The sequence below is a fragment of the Anolis carolinensis genome, chromosome 1 (assembly GCF_035594765.1).
Source record: "Anolis carolinensis isolate JA03-04 chromosome 1, rAnoCar3.1.pri, whole genome shotgun sequence".
NCBI classification, from domain to species: domain Eukaryota; kingdom Metazoa; phylum Chordata; class Lepidosauria; order Squamata; family Dactyloidae; genus Anolis; species Anolis carolinensis.
The window spans coordinates 42,033,271-42,049,020 of record NC_085841.1 but is presented as its reverse complement, the minus strand read 5'-3'; the positions used below and the strand labels follow the sequence as shown (position 1 = coordinate 42,049,020).

General features: G+C 39.6%; 1 protein-coding gene across 4 annotated transcripts in view; it reads left to right on the top strand.

The window, feature by feature from the left end:
- The window catches only part of clip4 (CAP-Gly domain containing linker protein family member 4), a 57,829-nt gene extending 42,324 nt beyond the window's left edge, over nt 1–15,505 (top strand). For 3 of the 4 annotated variants that reach the window (XM_062973162.1, XM_062973144.1, XM_062973153.1), the window contains 5 exons: nt 146–280; nt 2,634–2,757; nt 8,101–8,165; nt 11,594–11,666; nt 12,921–15,505. In XM_062973162.1, coding sequence (XP_062829232.1) covers nt 146–280; nt 2,634–2,757; nt 8,101–8,165; nt 11,594–11,666; nt 12,921–13,245 — 722 coding nt within the window. In that variant the 3' untranslated portion in view covers nt 13,246–15,505. Of the gene's footprint in view, nt 1–145; nt 281–2,633; nt 2,758–8,100; nt 8,166–11,593; nt 11,671–12,920 lie in introns of those variants that run through there. The other variant, XM_062973171.1, reaches the window with a different exon arrangement.
- The last annotated feature ends 245 nt before the right edge of the window (nt 15,506–15,750 follow it).

The following is a 15,750-nucleotide window of genomic DNA, read 5'->3' as shown; positions in this document are numbered from 1 at the left end:
TAATTTTTCTGCTGAGACGCTGCTTAGTTTCATTAATGCAACCTCCATTGTGATGGTGTTATCTGTGAATAATTAGTAATAATCTTTTCCTCCTTTGATGTGGCTCAAATATGTACCCTTTATTTTTGTGAATTTAATTGAACAGGGGGAAATTACACTTTCCCATCTGCAAGGAGAAATCCTTTTGATGAGGGGGAAATTCAAATCGGGGACAGAGTGCTTGTGGTTGGACAGAGAACTGGAATAGTTAGATTCCATGGAACAACTAAGTTTGCGCCAGGTAAGCTGTTTGAATTTGGCATCTATCTAGGGATTCTGCTTGATAGTTTTTCTTTCTCTTCCCTCCCAAGATGGCTTTAAGCTTGCCCTGGTTCAGGGAGTGGCGACATAGCTTATGTGGAGTGAAATTCTGTGGAACAGAAAAGCAGTGAGCATCATTGTTTAACCATTGTTTAATACTGCACATTTTTGTTGTGGTTTTCACAGGGCAAGCCCAAAACAGAGGACAAAATACTGCCCTCTTTATTCCATCACAGAAGCAACTGTTAGTAGGATCCACCACACCAGAATCTAGCAGGCTAACTGAAATCTTTCCCATTATGCTACATGACATGCATGGCTCTATCCTCCAAGAGAGAGGAAGGGCTGTGAGCTCAGGTGAAAAGTCATGGGGTTGCTGTTGCTTTTCTGTGGCCTCAAGTGGTAGCCAGATCGTAGGGCCAGCCCTGGGTTATTATGTGAATTGCATTGTTTCTTTTTTCATGGATGCACTAGCGCCTCTACTGGAAGCATGACACTTTTGCTGTAAAAATAATAGAAAAGCAGAGGTAATGTATTCTGAAAAGCACACATATGGTCAGTGTATTTCTGACCTAAGGGAAAACTTGCGCTTTTGCGAAAAATGTTTCCACTGTAATGTCTCAATTGAGCTGAAATAAGTGAATATGTATGTGACTTCATAAATACTACTGATAAACTTGTTTGGGAATTTGGAACTATTACTTTTAAAGGAGAAAAGAAAATCACTCTTTCCCAGCCAAACTTTTTTGAGCAAGATGTGAATTCTGGATGTTTCAGCTCATAATTAGTATTGCCCTTAAATCTGCACCCAGAGCTCCAAATGATTTCAATTTGAAAACAAGTCTTAATGGAATTGAATCGTATGAGAAATAATCATAGGGAACATTTTTTCTTCCTTCAGAATTACCAGGTTTTTTCCCCTAGTTTGAAATATGCCACTCTCCGATTATTACCTTAATGATCTGGGGAAGACAAATTATTTAGTGCTTTTTTATTTAAAAAATCTATAACTTTGCATTTGGCAGAACCTTTCATCAAAGAATCTGAGAAAACCTAACACCCTTAGGAGAAATTAAGAGGTTCTCTTATGGGCTGGAAGCTGGAAAACAGATACCAGAGATTAAAGGAAAATGTGAATTTTTCTAATATAGAAATAGAAGTAGTGGGGTCCTTTATCCGTTTGTATTAGAGGCACTGCTTATCCTCTTTTTTACAAATGGCCTAGAGTTAGGGATGAGCAATATGACTTGTGTTGTAATGTATATTATTACTTATTGTATTGTTTAATTGCTCTATGATATGTTGTTTTTATATTTTGTTATATTGTTTTGCTCTGGGCATGGCCCCATGTAAGCCGCCCCGAGTCCCCGTTGGGGAGATGGTGGCGGGGTATAAATAAAGTTTTATTATTATTATTATATTATTATAATATGGTGGCCAAATTCATTCATGTAATATTTAGGTTGGCTACAACAAAAGCAAATTGCAGAGACCTCTTGTAGGAGTGGGTAGTTGAACTGCCACAGGATAGAGTGATCGCTGTCAACTTGATAGTTTTAAAAAGGGCCAGGATAAGTTCAGGGAGAATGGTACCTATCACTGCATAAGGCCCACATATTATCTCCTATAACAAAAAGAAGTATGCCATTGTACTTCATTTTGTAAAGGAACACAGTCGGCAGGATTCTATTGGAGTAATTTCCAACTTATGGGCTCCCTGTATGTGATTGCTCTATTTGACAAATGGTGTAAAGACTAAATAGGCCTTTGGTGTGATCAGTGTGGTTCTTCAGATGTTTGTACCTGTCAGGTGAATTAAAGTAAGACAGCAGCCTTGATTATCCTTGTAAATGTGTGGCAATCTGATTTTAATGCTTCATTGATCCTATGTGGAATTATGACATTTTTATAGGCTTTCTTTGACTAAAAGTCACTGTTCCTGCACACAGAAATGGAATTAAGGGAATTACTTTAGAAAGTGAAATAAAATTTGAAAAGAGCATACTGTGATAATTTGTTAATTCGAGCTGAATTTTTAAAGAAGCTTCCACTTATTTAAAAATTACCTATTCATTCCTCTGTCTTACTTACTACACTAGTCGCAGTCCAATTGCCAAGAGTATAATTTACAACAACAGCAACAACAAACTCTTCCCTGTATCTGATATTTGAATCTCCTTTGTGGAGAAAAAAGTGGGGTATAAATAAACATAATAATAACAAACAATAACAATTAATAAACATAATCATAATAATAATAATATTAATGACACATTATGTCAAATAATACAATTTTCTTGCAATTCTTCAAATATCTGCTTTGATTGTGGTAGGCCTTTGGTGTGGAATAGAACTGGACAAGCCTCATGGCAAGAATGATGGCTCAGTTGCAGGAGTTCAGTACTTCAGCTGTCCCCCCAGATATGGTGTCTTTGCACCACCATCTAGAGTACAAAGGTAAGTAAGGATTCCTTGACTGCAGGCTTCTTCATCTTGAGAGTTTAGCTGATTTCAGTAAATCCTTGTTTATTGTGCTGATTGCAAATTCAACTCCAGCTTGGATCGTTACCTTGATGTAGTGCTGGGGCTTGAGTGCCTCGATGAAGCCATGAGCTATACTGTGCAGGGCCACCCAAGATGGGAAGGTCATGGCAGAGAGGTCAGACCAAGCACGATCCCTGGGGAAGGTAATGGCAACCCACCCCAGTATTCTTGCCATGAAAACTACATGGATCAGTACAACCAGAGAAATGTCGGTATACCATCGGAAGATAGGACCCCCAGGTCGGAAGATAGTCAAAATGCTACTGGGGAGGAGCAGAGGACTAGTCCAAGTAGCCCCAGATGTGATGACGCAGTTAGCTCAAAGCCGAAAGGAAGGCTAACGGCCAATGGTGCTGGAGGTGATGGACGAATCCAATGTTCTAGAGATCAACACACTATAGGAACCTGGAATGTAAGATCTATGAGCCAGGGCAAACTGGATGTGGTTATTGGTGAGATGTCAAGATTGAAGATAGACATTCTGGGAGTCAGTGAACTGAAATGGACTGGAATGGGTCACTTCACAAAAGATGACCACCAGATCTACTACTGCGGACAAGAGGAACACCGAAGAAATGGAATAGCCTTCATAGTTAATAATAAAGTTGCGAAAGCAGTGATTGGATACAACCCAAAAAATAATAGAATGATCTCAATTCGAGTTCAAGGCAAGCCGTTTAACATCACAGTGTTCCAAATATATGCCCCAACCACAGCTGCTGAAGAATCAGAATTAGATAAGTTCTACGAGGACCTGCAGCACTTAGTGGATAACACACCAAAAGGAGACATTATTCTCATTACAGGAGATTGGAATGTTAAGGTGGGCAGTCAAATGATAACCGGGATCACAGGCAAGCATGGTCTAGGACAACAAAATGAAGCAGGACATAGGCTGATAGAATTTTGCCAGGAAAACTCAATGTGCATAACAAACACTCTCTTCCAACAACCTAAAAGACGGCTTTACACATGGACTTCACCAGATGGTCAACACCGAAATCAGATTGACTACATCCTTTGCAGGCAAAGGTGGCGGACATCTATCCAGTCGGTGAAAACAAGACCTGGAGCTGACTGTAGTTCAGATCACGAACTTCTTATTGCACAATTTAGAATAAGACTAAAGAGAATGGGGAAAATACACAGACCAATTAGATATGATCTCACAAATATTCCCAGTGAATATGCAGTGGAGGTGAAGAATAGATTTCAGGGACTAGAGTTAATAAATAGAGTCCCAGAAGAACTATGGACAGAAGTCCACAACATTGTTCAGGAGGCAGCAACAAAGTATCTCCCAAAGAAAAAGAAAACCAAGAAGGCAAGATGGTTGTCTGTTGAGACACTGGAAGTAGCCCAAGAAAGAAGGAAGGCGAAAGGAAACAGCGATAGGGGAAGATATGCCCAATTAAATGCACAATTCTAGAGGTTAGCCAGGAGGGACAAGGAACTATTTTTAAACAAGCAATGCATGGAAGTGGAAGAAGACAATAGGATAGGAAGGACAAGAGACTTCTTCCAGAAAATCAGAAACATCAGAGGCAAATTTCAGGCAAAAATGGGCATGATCGAAAACAAAGATGGCAGGGACCTAACAGAAGCTGAAGAGATCAAGAATAGGTGGCGAGAAAATACAGAAGATCTGTATAGGAAGGATAATAATATAGAGGATAGCTTTGACGGTGTGGTGAGTAAATTAGAACCAGACATCCTGAGGAGTGAGGTTGAATGGGCCTTAAGAAGCATTGCTAACAACAAGGCAGCAGGAGGCGACGGGATCCCAGCTGACCTGTTTAAAATCTTGGAAGGTGATGCTGTCAAGGTGATGTATGCCATATGCCAGCAAATATGGAAAACACAAGATTGGCCATCAGATTGGAAAAAATCAATTTATATCCCCATACCAAAACAGGGAAATGCTAAAGAATGCTCAAACTTCCATACAGTGGCACTTATTTCCCATGCCAGTAAGGTAATGTTCAAGATCCTACAAGGAAGACTCCAGCAATACATGGAGCGAGAGTTGCCAGATGTCCAAGCTGGGTTTAGAAAAGGCAGAGGAACCAGAGACCAAATTGCCAATATCCGCTGGATAATGGAGGAAGCCAGGGAGTTCCAGGAAAACATCTACTTCTGCTTTATTGACTATTCTAAAGCCTTCAGCTGTGTGGATCATAATAAACTATGGCATTTTCTTGGTGGTATGGGGATACTGTCACCTTTCTGTCTTCTGAGAAATCTGTATAAAGACTAAGTAGCCACAGTAAGAACAGATCACGGAACAACAGACTGGTTCAAGATTGGGAAAGGAGTGTGGCAGGGCTGCATACTTTCACCCTCCCTATTCAACTTGTACGCAGAACACATCGTGCGACATGCGGGACTTGAGGAATCCAAGGCCGGAGTTAAAATTGCTGGAAGAAACATTAACAACCTTACGTATGCAGATGATACCACGCTGATGGCTGAAAGTGAGGAAGAGCTGAGAAGCCTTATCACCAAGGTGAAAGAAGAAAGTGCAAAAGCTGGGTTGTAGTTAAATGTCAAGAAAATCAAGATGATGGCAACTACACCTATTGATAACTGGCAAATAGAAGGAGAAAACGTGGAGGCAGTGACAGACTTTATATTTCTAGGCACGAAGATCACTGCAGATGCAGACTGCAGCCAGGAAATCAGAAGACGTTTACTTCTTGAGAGGAGAGCAATGGCCAACCTTGACAAAATAGTGAAGAGCAACGAAAATCCGCATAGTCAAAGCAATGGTATTCCCCATAGTAACCTATGGATGCGAGAGCTGGACCATAAGGAAGGCTGAGCGAAGGAAGATAGACGCTTTTGAACTCTGGTGCTGGAGGAAAATCCTGAGAGTGCCTTGGACCGCAAGAAGATCCAACCAGTCCATCCTCCAGGAAATAATGCCCTGCTGCTCACTGGAGGGAAGGATATTAGAGGCAAAGCTGAAGTATTTTGGTCACATCATGAGGAGACAGGAAAGCTTGGAAAAGATCATGATGCTGGGGAAAATGGAAGGAAAAAGCAAGAGAGGCCGACCGAGGGCAAGATGGATGGACGGTATCCTTGAAGTGACTGGCTTGACCTTGAAGGAACTGGGGGCGGTGATGGCCGACAGGGAGCTCTAGTGTGGACTGGTCCATGAGGTCATGAGGAGTCAGAGATGACTAAACGACTGAGCAGCAGCAGCTTGCAAATTCAAATTGCCTGGACCAATTTTTATAATGTTTATTGCTGGGTTTTGTGGTTTTATTTTTATTGCTCTCATCTTGTAGAATTGATCGTAATTTTCATGCTGAAATTTCAATAGATATAAATAAATAAATAAATAAATAGGTTTCAAATCTATTTTGGATTGGAAGGTAGCTTAGAGGAGTGCCACACTGTTGCTGTTGCCAAGGTTTAGATCATCCCTTTTCTTAGGCTCCTTTGATAAAAGGAAGCACTCTGTCTTACAGCTAATGTGGGAGCAATTGATAGTTGAGGTGTATGCTTTGTGTTATTGCTACACAGAAAAGTGAAGGTGTATGGCTTAGTGTTGGAGGGTTTTTTTTAAAAAAAAACTTTTAAAATTCTTTCCTAGGTATCAATGAATTCCTTGAAGTTCATTATCATTAGAGGTTCAGATATTGTGGGGAAAGTGTTTAAAGTCTTTATTTCATTCTCAGAAGCATAACAAAAGAGCTGTAGCTCAGTGGCGGATCATATATGTGTTTTGTGTGTATAGTGTCTTCTGTATAATTCCCAACATGTCTAGGTAGCACCAGGAAAGTCTTCTTGTTAAAAGTCCTGGAGAACTTCCGCAAGTTAGTTTAGTCAACACTGACATAAATTGACCAATAGTCCAATTAGTTTTCTAAGATAGGTCCCTGTACTGCTAGAAAGGAGCAAAACAAACTGACCTCCTCCAGTAACAATCCTTAGCTTCCTTTACACAAGATATAAAAAGCATTTATGATACGGCACAGTTTTGGCTGATGGTGTTTGGAATGAAAACAGAGGTTGAAATGGCTTTCCTTTCTGGACTACAACTCCCAAAATATTCTCAAGCAGCATGGCTATAGCTACGTTAGCTAGGGAGGGGTATAAAAATTTGATATGTGTATCACATTCATTTTATTATTGCTCATGAGAACTATCAAGTGGCTGTATTCTTGCCCACTAGAGGCAAAAATGGGCAAATTTTAATTCTTGATGGCAACATGGAACCACAGTTTGTGACCACTGTCAAAAGTTCCCATAATGATCTAAGGGCAACTTTGCCCAAACACAGACCCCGATGTGTGGTGTACATAGACTTCTGCAAAGAACAACCTGTATGTCACTTCATGGGAGCAAATGTAGAAAGAGAGAGGCAGAAGTAGAAAGTGGAATAGAAGACCTGAGAACAAAGGGGGCTAGTAGCAGATGGAAATATGTGGCCTAGAGGAAGTTAGAAGGGAATAAAACAATAGGGAATTGGGATGGGAAGACAATAAGCTGAAAGCTGACATTTAGATGGGTAGAATGACAATAAAATGATCATGCCACACATTCGAAATTTATCGAGGAGAATGGAATGCCTAAATTACATTGCCGCTAGACATGTTGAGAAAGTTAGGGGATTTTTAATTTTTCCTTCTACCCATCAACAGCACTTGCAGCATTGTTGGGGAAGAATGTCCCCAACTAGGCCATTTTGCACATATTGAGAGAGCAGGCCTGCCTACCTTCTTTGATCTGTAGAAATATAGAGGTGAAAAGCAAGGAGAGCGTACCACTGTTGGAAGCCCCTGAGCTGAATGATCTCTTGCCTGTTTTGTGGTGTATCCCTTCAGCCTTTACACACTGAAATGTTTCAGGACACATGAGTTCCTTGTCTATCATATAGCACTATGTGTATATTGTTTGGGGGAGGGGGTGCTGATGGAAGACACCTGTCCAGGTTTTAAAATTTGCAGAACCAGTTTATCATTATTAATATTCTGGATAGAAGTACAACATTTCTCCTCCATTCCTCAACTCTTCATTCTTCTAGCATGCATTTAATCTCAACACATTTGGATCAATGTTAAAATTCATAGGTGGTGAAAGATCATCAGCTTTCTCTTAATTGCAGTTGAGGGTTTTTAGTAGGAACTGTTGTGGCTCTTTGTCAGCCTTATCGTAGCTAAAGAACTGAGCCAATGTTTTCTTTTTTTAAAAAAAAAATCTTTATTTTAGAGGCAGAGAAATATTAACATATGATTTCATTTGTAGGTTAACAGGATCACTAGACTCCCTCACAGATGTTTCATCAAGTAAAATGAACCACTCTTTGCCTGGTAAGAATTGACTATGTAACTGCTTTGTTCATTATTACCCTTGCAAACTGGAGCCAGTGCAGCATTTTAGATGTTGGTTGCATTTAGTAGGGACTGAATTTGCAAGAGAAGGCTTGAAGGCAGGAGCCAGGAATGTTTATTTTGCTAATGGGGAAAATATAAATGAAGTTGTTGTTTTTTTAAAAAAAAGGTGATTTGAATATGTACTGAATCGAAAAAAATGGCTGCTTAGTTTCTCAAGTGGCATAGCTTATATATCTCAGTCAAATTTGGCTAAAGCTTTGCCTAGGTATTGTTCAAGTCTGCTATGCCAATCTGATGTTGCTTCTAGAGCCTGGATTGCAGAGTTCAGCCCATGAGATTGTTTTGTCTGACACTCCTGTTTTTGAGCAGTTCATTCAACACCTAGTGCATCAGGCCCTTGTACTACCGAGTTTCCCCGAAAATAAGACAGTGTCTTATATTAATTTTTGCTCCCAAAGATGCGCTAGGTTTTATTTTCAGGAGATGTCTTATTTTTCCATGACGAAGAATTCACATTTATTGTTGAAAAAAAAATGAACATTGATTATATACTGTACAGTAGTTGTCATCACAAACCAGCATAACCAGACAAACTGTGAATCCTATCAATAATTTCTTGTTACTATCATCATTAACAATCTATGGTACGTATGTTTACCGATCCTGCATGCTGTAATGTTCTGTTTGGCAGGTATGCTTCCTAACAAAAACTTTGCTAGGTCTTACTTTCGGGGGAGGCCTTATATTTAGCAATTCAGCAAAACCTCTACTAGGTCTTATTTTCTGGGGATGTCTTATTTTAGGGGAAACAGGGTATGCCGTATCCATTGCTTTTACAGTAGAGTCTCACTTATCTAAGCCTCGCTTATCCAAGTTTCTGGATTATCCAAGCCATTTTTGTAGTCAATGTTTTCAATATATCGTGATATTTTGGTGCTTAAATTCGTAAATACGGTAATTACACCATAACATTACTGCGTATTGAACTGCTTTTTCTGTCAAATTTGTTGTAAAACATGATGTTTTGGTGCTTAATTTGTAAAATCATAACCTAATTTGATGTTTAATAGGCTTTTCCTTAATCCCTCCTTATCATTCAACATACTCGCTTATCCAAGCTTCTGCCGGCCCGTTTATGTTGGATAAGTGAGCCTCTACTGTACTCGGATAATTCATAGCATGGGCTTAAAGATAGGGATAGAAAGTGTGCTCTAGGAATGTATGTGGCCCCTCAATTCCGATATTTTACCCTGTCAGGATGCAGCAAAAGTCCTTAGATTTCTTTAAAAATATTTTTAGAGCAGGCAATTTTTCACCTTACATTATTCACAAACCATGAAAGCCCCCTCCTCACCATCATACTTGCCTTGTTTGGTATATGAAACCAGGACCTCTTTTAGCTCAAAAACAAACATCTCAAAGAAATAGTATCAAGGCATATATTGATAAAATCTTGAAATATGTATGCCAGTCATAAATGTGATTAAGAAAAAGAAAGTTTGGATCATGGATGTGGCAGTTATGGCTAATAGCAAAATCGTAGACAAAGAGAGTTAAAAAATGTTATGAAATATTGGAACGAACAAATTGAGATTTAGTTCCTCTGGGAAAAGAAAACATCTGTGGTTCCAGTGGTGATAGGTGCTTTTGGGAGCAAATCCAAGTGTACTGACAAAACATTTGTCATAAATAAGAATCATACTTTGATATTTATATAGATTACATCACAACTACAATTAGTAGCATAGTTTCATAAAGGTCACTCTTGAAACATGTCACATTATGCTTCATCAATGATGTCTCAGAGGTGATACATCACTGATGTCTAGGTTCTTGGATGGAATCCAAATCATGGGTGGAATTCAAATCTCCAGTTGGCAGTATCTGGTAGATTGTCAACAATACTGATGATGATGTAATCTATAAAAAAATCAAAACATCTATGTATGCTTATTTGTACCCCATACGTAAAACATGGCATGTTAGATCTGGAATAAACATGGCACACATACTCTTTATTATCCAACTTAAAATAATTGGGGGTTTACGGCTAAAAAACCCGCCCCATTTCAGGGCAGGGAACCCAAAAACTAAACAATATGTATGTAGAGAATTTAATGAAGATTTATGTGTTGTGCAAGATGTGTGTGCGTGTGTACATATGCACATGTACCTTGATGTGTGGCTGAAACTGTGACTTTCAAGAAAAAGCTGGGATCTAGTGTCATTTAGGTGGTTAGGATGTGAAAAGGCCCAGCATGAGGCCTAGGATGAATAAATAGAAACAACAGCCCTGAACACCATAGCAGAACTTCTTCACCAGTCAAGAAAGCAATCAATTAATTAAAATGTATTTTAAAAAGGGAGGTGATGACAAAACTTCCACTGAGGTAAGGAGAGTGTGACTCAAGATAAAAAGTGTGATTTACACCCGTTAACAAGAATCTATTTCAAAAGAGATTGTCTGCACCTTTCTCTGAGGCTGAGAGGCCAGGCTGCTAACAGGAGCTAGCTACAGGGAGTGTACAACGCCTCTCCTGAAGCAGCTCCAATGGCTGCCGATAACTTAACGGTCCCAATTCAAAGTTCATGTTATGATCTATAAAGCAGCTCGGGTCCTGCTTATTGCATGACCGTATTCCCCCCTACAAACCAGCGTGAGCTCTTAGATCCACTGGAGAGGCCCTTCTCTTGCTCCCACCTCCATCGCAAACACAACTGGTGGGGATGAGGGAGATGGCCTTCTCGGTGATGGCCCCCCGGCTCTGGAACTCTCTCCCTAGGGAGATTAGATTAGCACCTACCCTGGCCACATTCCTCAAAAATTGGAAGACTTGGATGTTTCAACATGCTTTCGAACAGTAGGTCCGTTTTCATCACCATCCAGTCTTAACTATTTACTGCCCTAACCTCAGCACTTTACCCTATTCTTGAATCTCATTGCCTTGTGTTTATGCACATGCCTGTCTTCCCTGTAATTTCTTAATATCCCCACCGTGTAGTCATGATGCTCACAATGTATTTTCTGAATGTTATTTTACTGTGACGGTTTTAATTATATATGCAGTCGTCGTATTGTTTGTTGATCGGGCTTGGTTCCCATGTGAACTGCTCTGAGTCCCCTCAGGGAGATAGAAGTGGGTTATAAATAAATAAATAAATAAATAAATAGAGTGTTGCTCAGTTACACATTTTCTAACGCTATTTCTTAGAAATACTCATTGTTAGCTTTACAATTATATGATTTTTCTCATTAGAAAATGTATACCCAGGCAATACTGGGTACTTGCTTTTCATGATGTGTAATACACAACGTATTCTGTGTTGATTAGGAATAATAGAAATGTTAGTGTTATATATTTATCATGTATTAGCATAGATTAAAAAATTGTCTCAATTTTCAGGTTTTAGACGAAGCTTCAGTACAACCTCTGCATCTTCCCAAAAAGAGATAAACAGGAGAAATTCCTTTGTCAAGTAAGTGGCATATTCCCTCTTTTAAGCAGAATGTTTAGACTTGCTCACCTGCTGCAGTAAGCACCACCTTTTGTCTTTGGAGCCTTACATCTTGATGATTAAGGAGTCCCTTTGATATAGGTGTGTAGTTCCCCGTTCATCCTGGGGGACTACACACCTATATCAAGTAAGAAATGAGGCTCATGGTAACTTTTGGTTTTCCGTAATTTTATTGCTATAGTGGACAATAGTTGAAGGAACAAGCTGCTATATGTTATAACAGAAATCACTAAAATCAAAATGGTAAAGAAACAGCTCTGGGCCAGGACCCCATATTGATAAAGCAATGCCTCTTTCTCCTCCCTCCGTCTGTCCCTCCCTCCCTCCCTTGTTTTGCATCTTGTTTAGGGGCAAAATAGAGAAGACTTTACATCAGTGGTGTCAAATCTGTGGCCATCCAGGTGTTTTGGACTTCACCTCCCAGAATTCCTTACCATTGGACAAGCTGGGCTAGGGCTTCTGGGACTTGGAGGTCCAAATATCTGGAGAGCCACAAGTTTGACACCTCTGCTTTACATCTTAATATTTTACAGCCATGCTAAAAAAAAGATGCTTTAGTGATGATGATGATGATGATGATGATGATGATGATGATAATCACTTGTAACTGTTCTGTTCCTTGTTTGAAAGTATTCTTCCTGTTTAACTGTGCGGTACTTACTTTGAAAGTAGTTCTTATAATCCAGAAACTTCATTTTTGTGGCTGCCACAAACTATGTTAAATTGGTTGAGACTCAATGAGATATTCATAGAAAAACTATAGCAAACTGTGCTGAAAGATGTCCTTAACAAACCTTTTCCATGATTTATGATAGAACCAATTAGGAAATGACACCTATAACCCAGGAACAAAAACTGTGTTACATAGTGTAATATATTGGGAGGAACTGATAATTATGGGCTGCTGCTTTGCTTTGGAAGGAAACCTTTAGTATCTTACCCTGACTGTAACCTCCCTAACTTTGTTGCATTGAAGACCGCTACCCCTCCCCCCAGTCTTAAAATAAGTGAGCTGTCAAACTCAAGGATGGGCTGCAGAGTCCCATCTGGAAATGATCTGGCCTTTGCTTGTAATGAGGTATGGAGTCATGCCTTAATCTTCTGAATTTGTCTTCTTTTTCTCGGTGTGGCTAAGTAGTTATCTTGTTTGTGCTTTTTTTCGGGTTTTTTAAAAATAAAAATAAAATGGGGTATTGCCTGCTTTTTCTTACCCAGATCAAAAAATTCTGTGCTGCGTCGCAGTTGGAGCAACACTACTACGACAACAAACACTGAGGGCCCTGTGAAGCTGCACGAGGGCTTTCAGGTGCTTTTGACCAGCTCCAGCGAAATGGGAACAATTCGCTACATTGGGCCGACCAACTTTGCCCCGGGGATATGGCTTGGCCTGGAACTGAGGAGTGCCAAGGGCAAGAACGATGGCGCTGTGGGTGACAAGCGGTATTTCTCTTGCAAGCCTAATCACGGGGTCCTGGTGCGGCCAAGCAGAGTAACCTATCGTGGGATTAATGGGATGAAACTTGTGGATGACATCTGTTGAAGCAAAAATGCTCTGGTCTGAGATGAAGGGTATCCAAAATAAAACACACAGGGAACCCTGCCATCTACCTGCATGGCACTCTGTCTTATCCAAAGTCCTAAAGCTGCACTTCTCTCACATGTACACAACACTAGCCAAATTGGAGGTGCATTGATGACTCTTGAGGAATGAAATTGTAATAGCTTCACCTACAAAGCAAGCCTTTGTGCGAGTTCATCTCATCTAAAATATATCTTGGAGATGAGCTACCATGTCATTTTAATCGCGGACTGTTTTTCTACCTGACTCCATTTTGACATGCTTTGCCACTTCACAAATGAGCTTCCCAGCCCAGATTCTAATGAAGCTGTAATATGAATTGTGATCATAGACGTGTTAAACAAAACAGTCAGATTTGTCAACTCGTTAATGGTGTTTGCCTTCTGTAGGGAGAAAAATAGCAATAAAGAGGGAGAAAAGTGACATTATTGAGGGGTAAAGAGCCAAGAAACTGCAAGCTTGTTAGACAGACCAAAGGCTCTCCCAAAGCACAAATATTTTCTGAAGGTCTGGTCAGAAAAATACATTTTTAAGTGCTGTGTATATGAGCAGTCTAAATAAAGAGTGAGGGTGGAGTGCAGAAAGCTAATAATAGAGCACAAACATTTTCAGGGTTGTATTAGAGGCACTTTTTAAATGGTATGCATGTATATATCTGTGTGTGTGTGGAGGTGTTTATTTTTAAATTTTAAAAGCAGCATGTCAGAAAGCACTTTCAAAAAAATGGTTGGAACAAATACTATGCACTTTTATTTCTCTGTGGAGATTTGCCCTGATATTTGAGAGAAATGGTTTTGCTAGTTGAGTCTCTAGCTGTCAAAAGTTCTCTGTAAGTTGCCTAATCAGCAGCTGTAGCGGTTGGCTACTAGGTCATGTTATGGTTGGGGGGGAGGGGGGAGAGGGGAGAGGAGATTTCTTCTGAAGATAGCATATGCCTGTGTATTTCCTCCTCTGCTTTGGGGACACATGTACTCTCCTGGCATGGAAAGGGGAAGAGGATTGCCTCTCCCCTTTAGCTTGTAGCAACAGAAGCCTTGCCAGCATTCTCACTTTGGCTCAACATGGCCCAATCACAGCTGCCTTATGGAAGGAAATGTTTCCAGAAACTTATAAAAGGCTGTAGCAGTGCAGCATGTGTAAACATTTGTTCCTCCTCAAGTGGTGCAAGACTGACCTGGGCCTCTACACTGAATGATGTGCCAAGCTAGCCACAGAGTAAAGTGAGAGTTCAGCCATGTGGCAATTGACCACATGCTAGCATGGGTTAAAAATTAAAATGTTCCCATGCTTCGGTGCTTGTATCCTAATCATTTAGTCTTTGATGCTCCGTATTGATTGCACTGTATAGTGTGCAATAAGATTCTTTATTACTGTAAGCACAACTTTAGAAGAAGCTACTTGCAGCTTTGCTATTTTTCTATAATTACTACAGTGTTACTAGAGCATGATTTATGGGTGTGCGTGCGCGCGCATGTTGCATTAAAACAGCATTTACTACACCTGGTGGCTTCATTTTAACATGTTCCTTAAATAGCAGTGATATGAATTTAAAGTTTCAAGTCATGAAAGATATAATACATTTAGTATATTTTTACTCTTACGTGTGTTAGATACTTTACAAGCCACAGAACTAACAAATTGGCTTGATCCTTCAAAGTGAGGTATATTGTCAAATTGCACTTAGCAGAACAAATTAAAAGAACAGTAGTCTCACTTTTAGAGGAAACCTGTATCTTTAGATAAAGCTGTATATTTAAAGAAGTGATGGAACAATTTTTCTTATTTACATTAACATGAAAAAAGCGACAAAATTGTCTTCTAACTAATGGTTTGTTTAACTATGGGTGACAGCTGTAAATTGTGATTGTAAGTTTGTCTTTCATTACAAGCCATCTAAAACTACTGATGCACAGATGTACCTTGATGCACTGAATCTTACAATGTCAAGCATCTGATTCCTTGGTGGTGAATTTTTTTATCTTGTGACAAAACTGCTATTGACCGACTTTACTGATGATCATTGCTTTTAAGAAAATTGAACTATCACAAGGTATCCTTTTTGAGTCACTTTTAATGCAAACTTGATTATTTAGTATAGAGAGCAGTAACTGTAATACTGTATACTAAAACAGATGTTTTAAATAAATTTTATGTGTATAAGATAATGATGTACTCTGTAGACTTGTCAGTCTTGAACATAAAGATGTTTATGCACTCATAATGTATTTGCCAGCTTGTTTCTTTCTTTCATCCTCTTCTATTTCTCTGAGTAATGAGGCTTCCATAGTAAAACTAGTTAACATGAATGGATAGAAATTTCTTAGTATGTCTGAATGGAGTTGCTAAACAATCTCTACATTCAGACATAATGATAAACCAGAGAGCTCTTTGATCCCTGCCTGATTATGAGCTTAGTAAGCGTGTGCTTCCCAGTCAGTCCCACTTGCAGCCAGCAGTGACTGAACA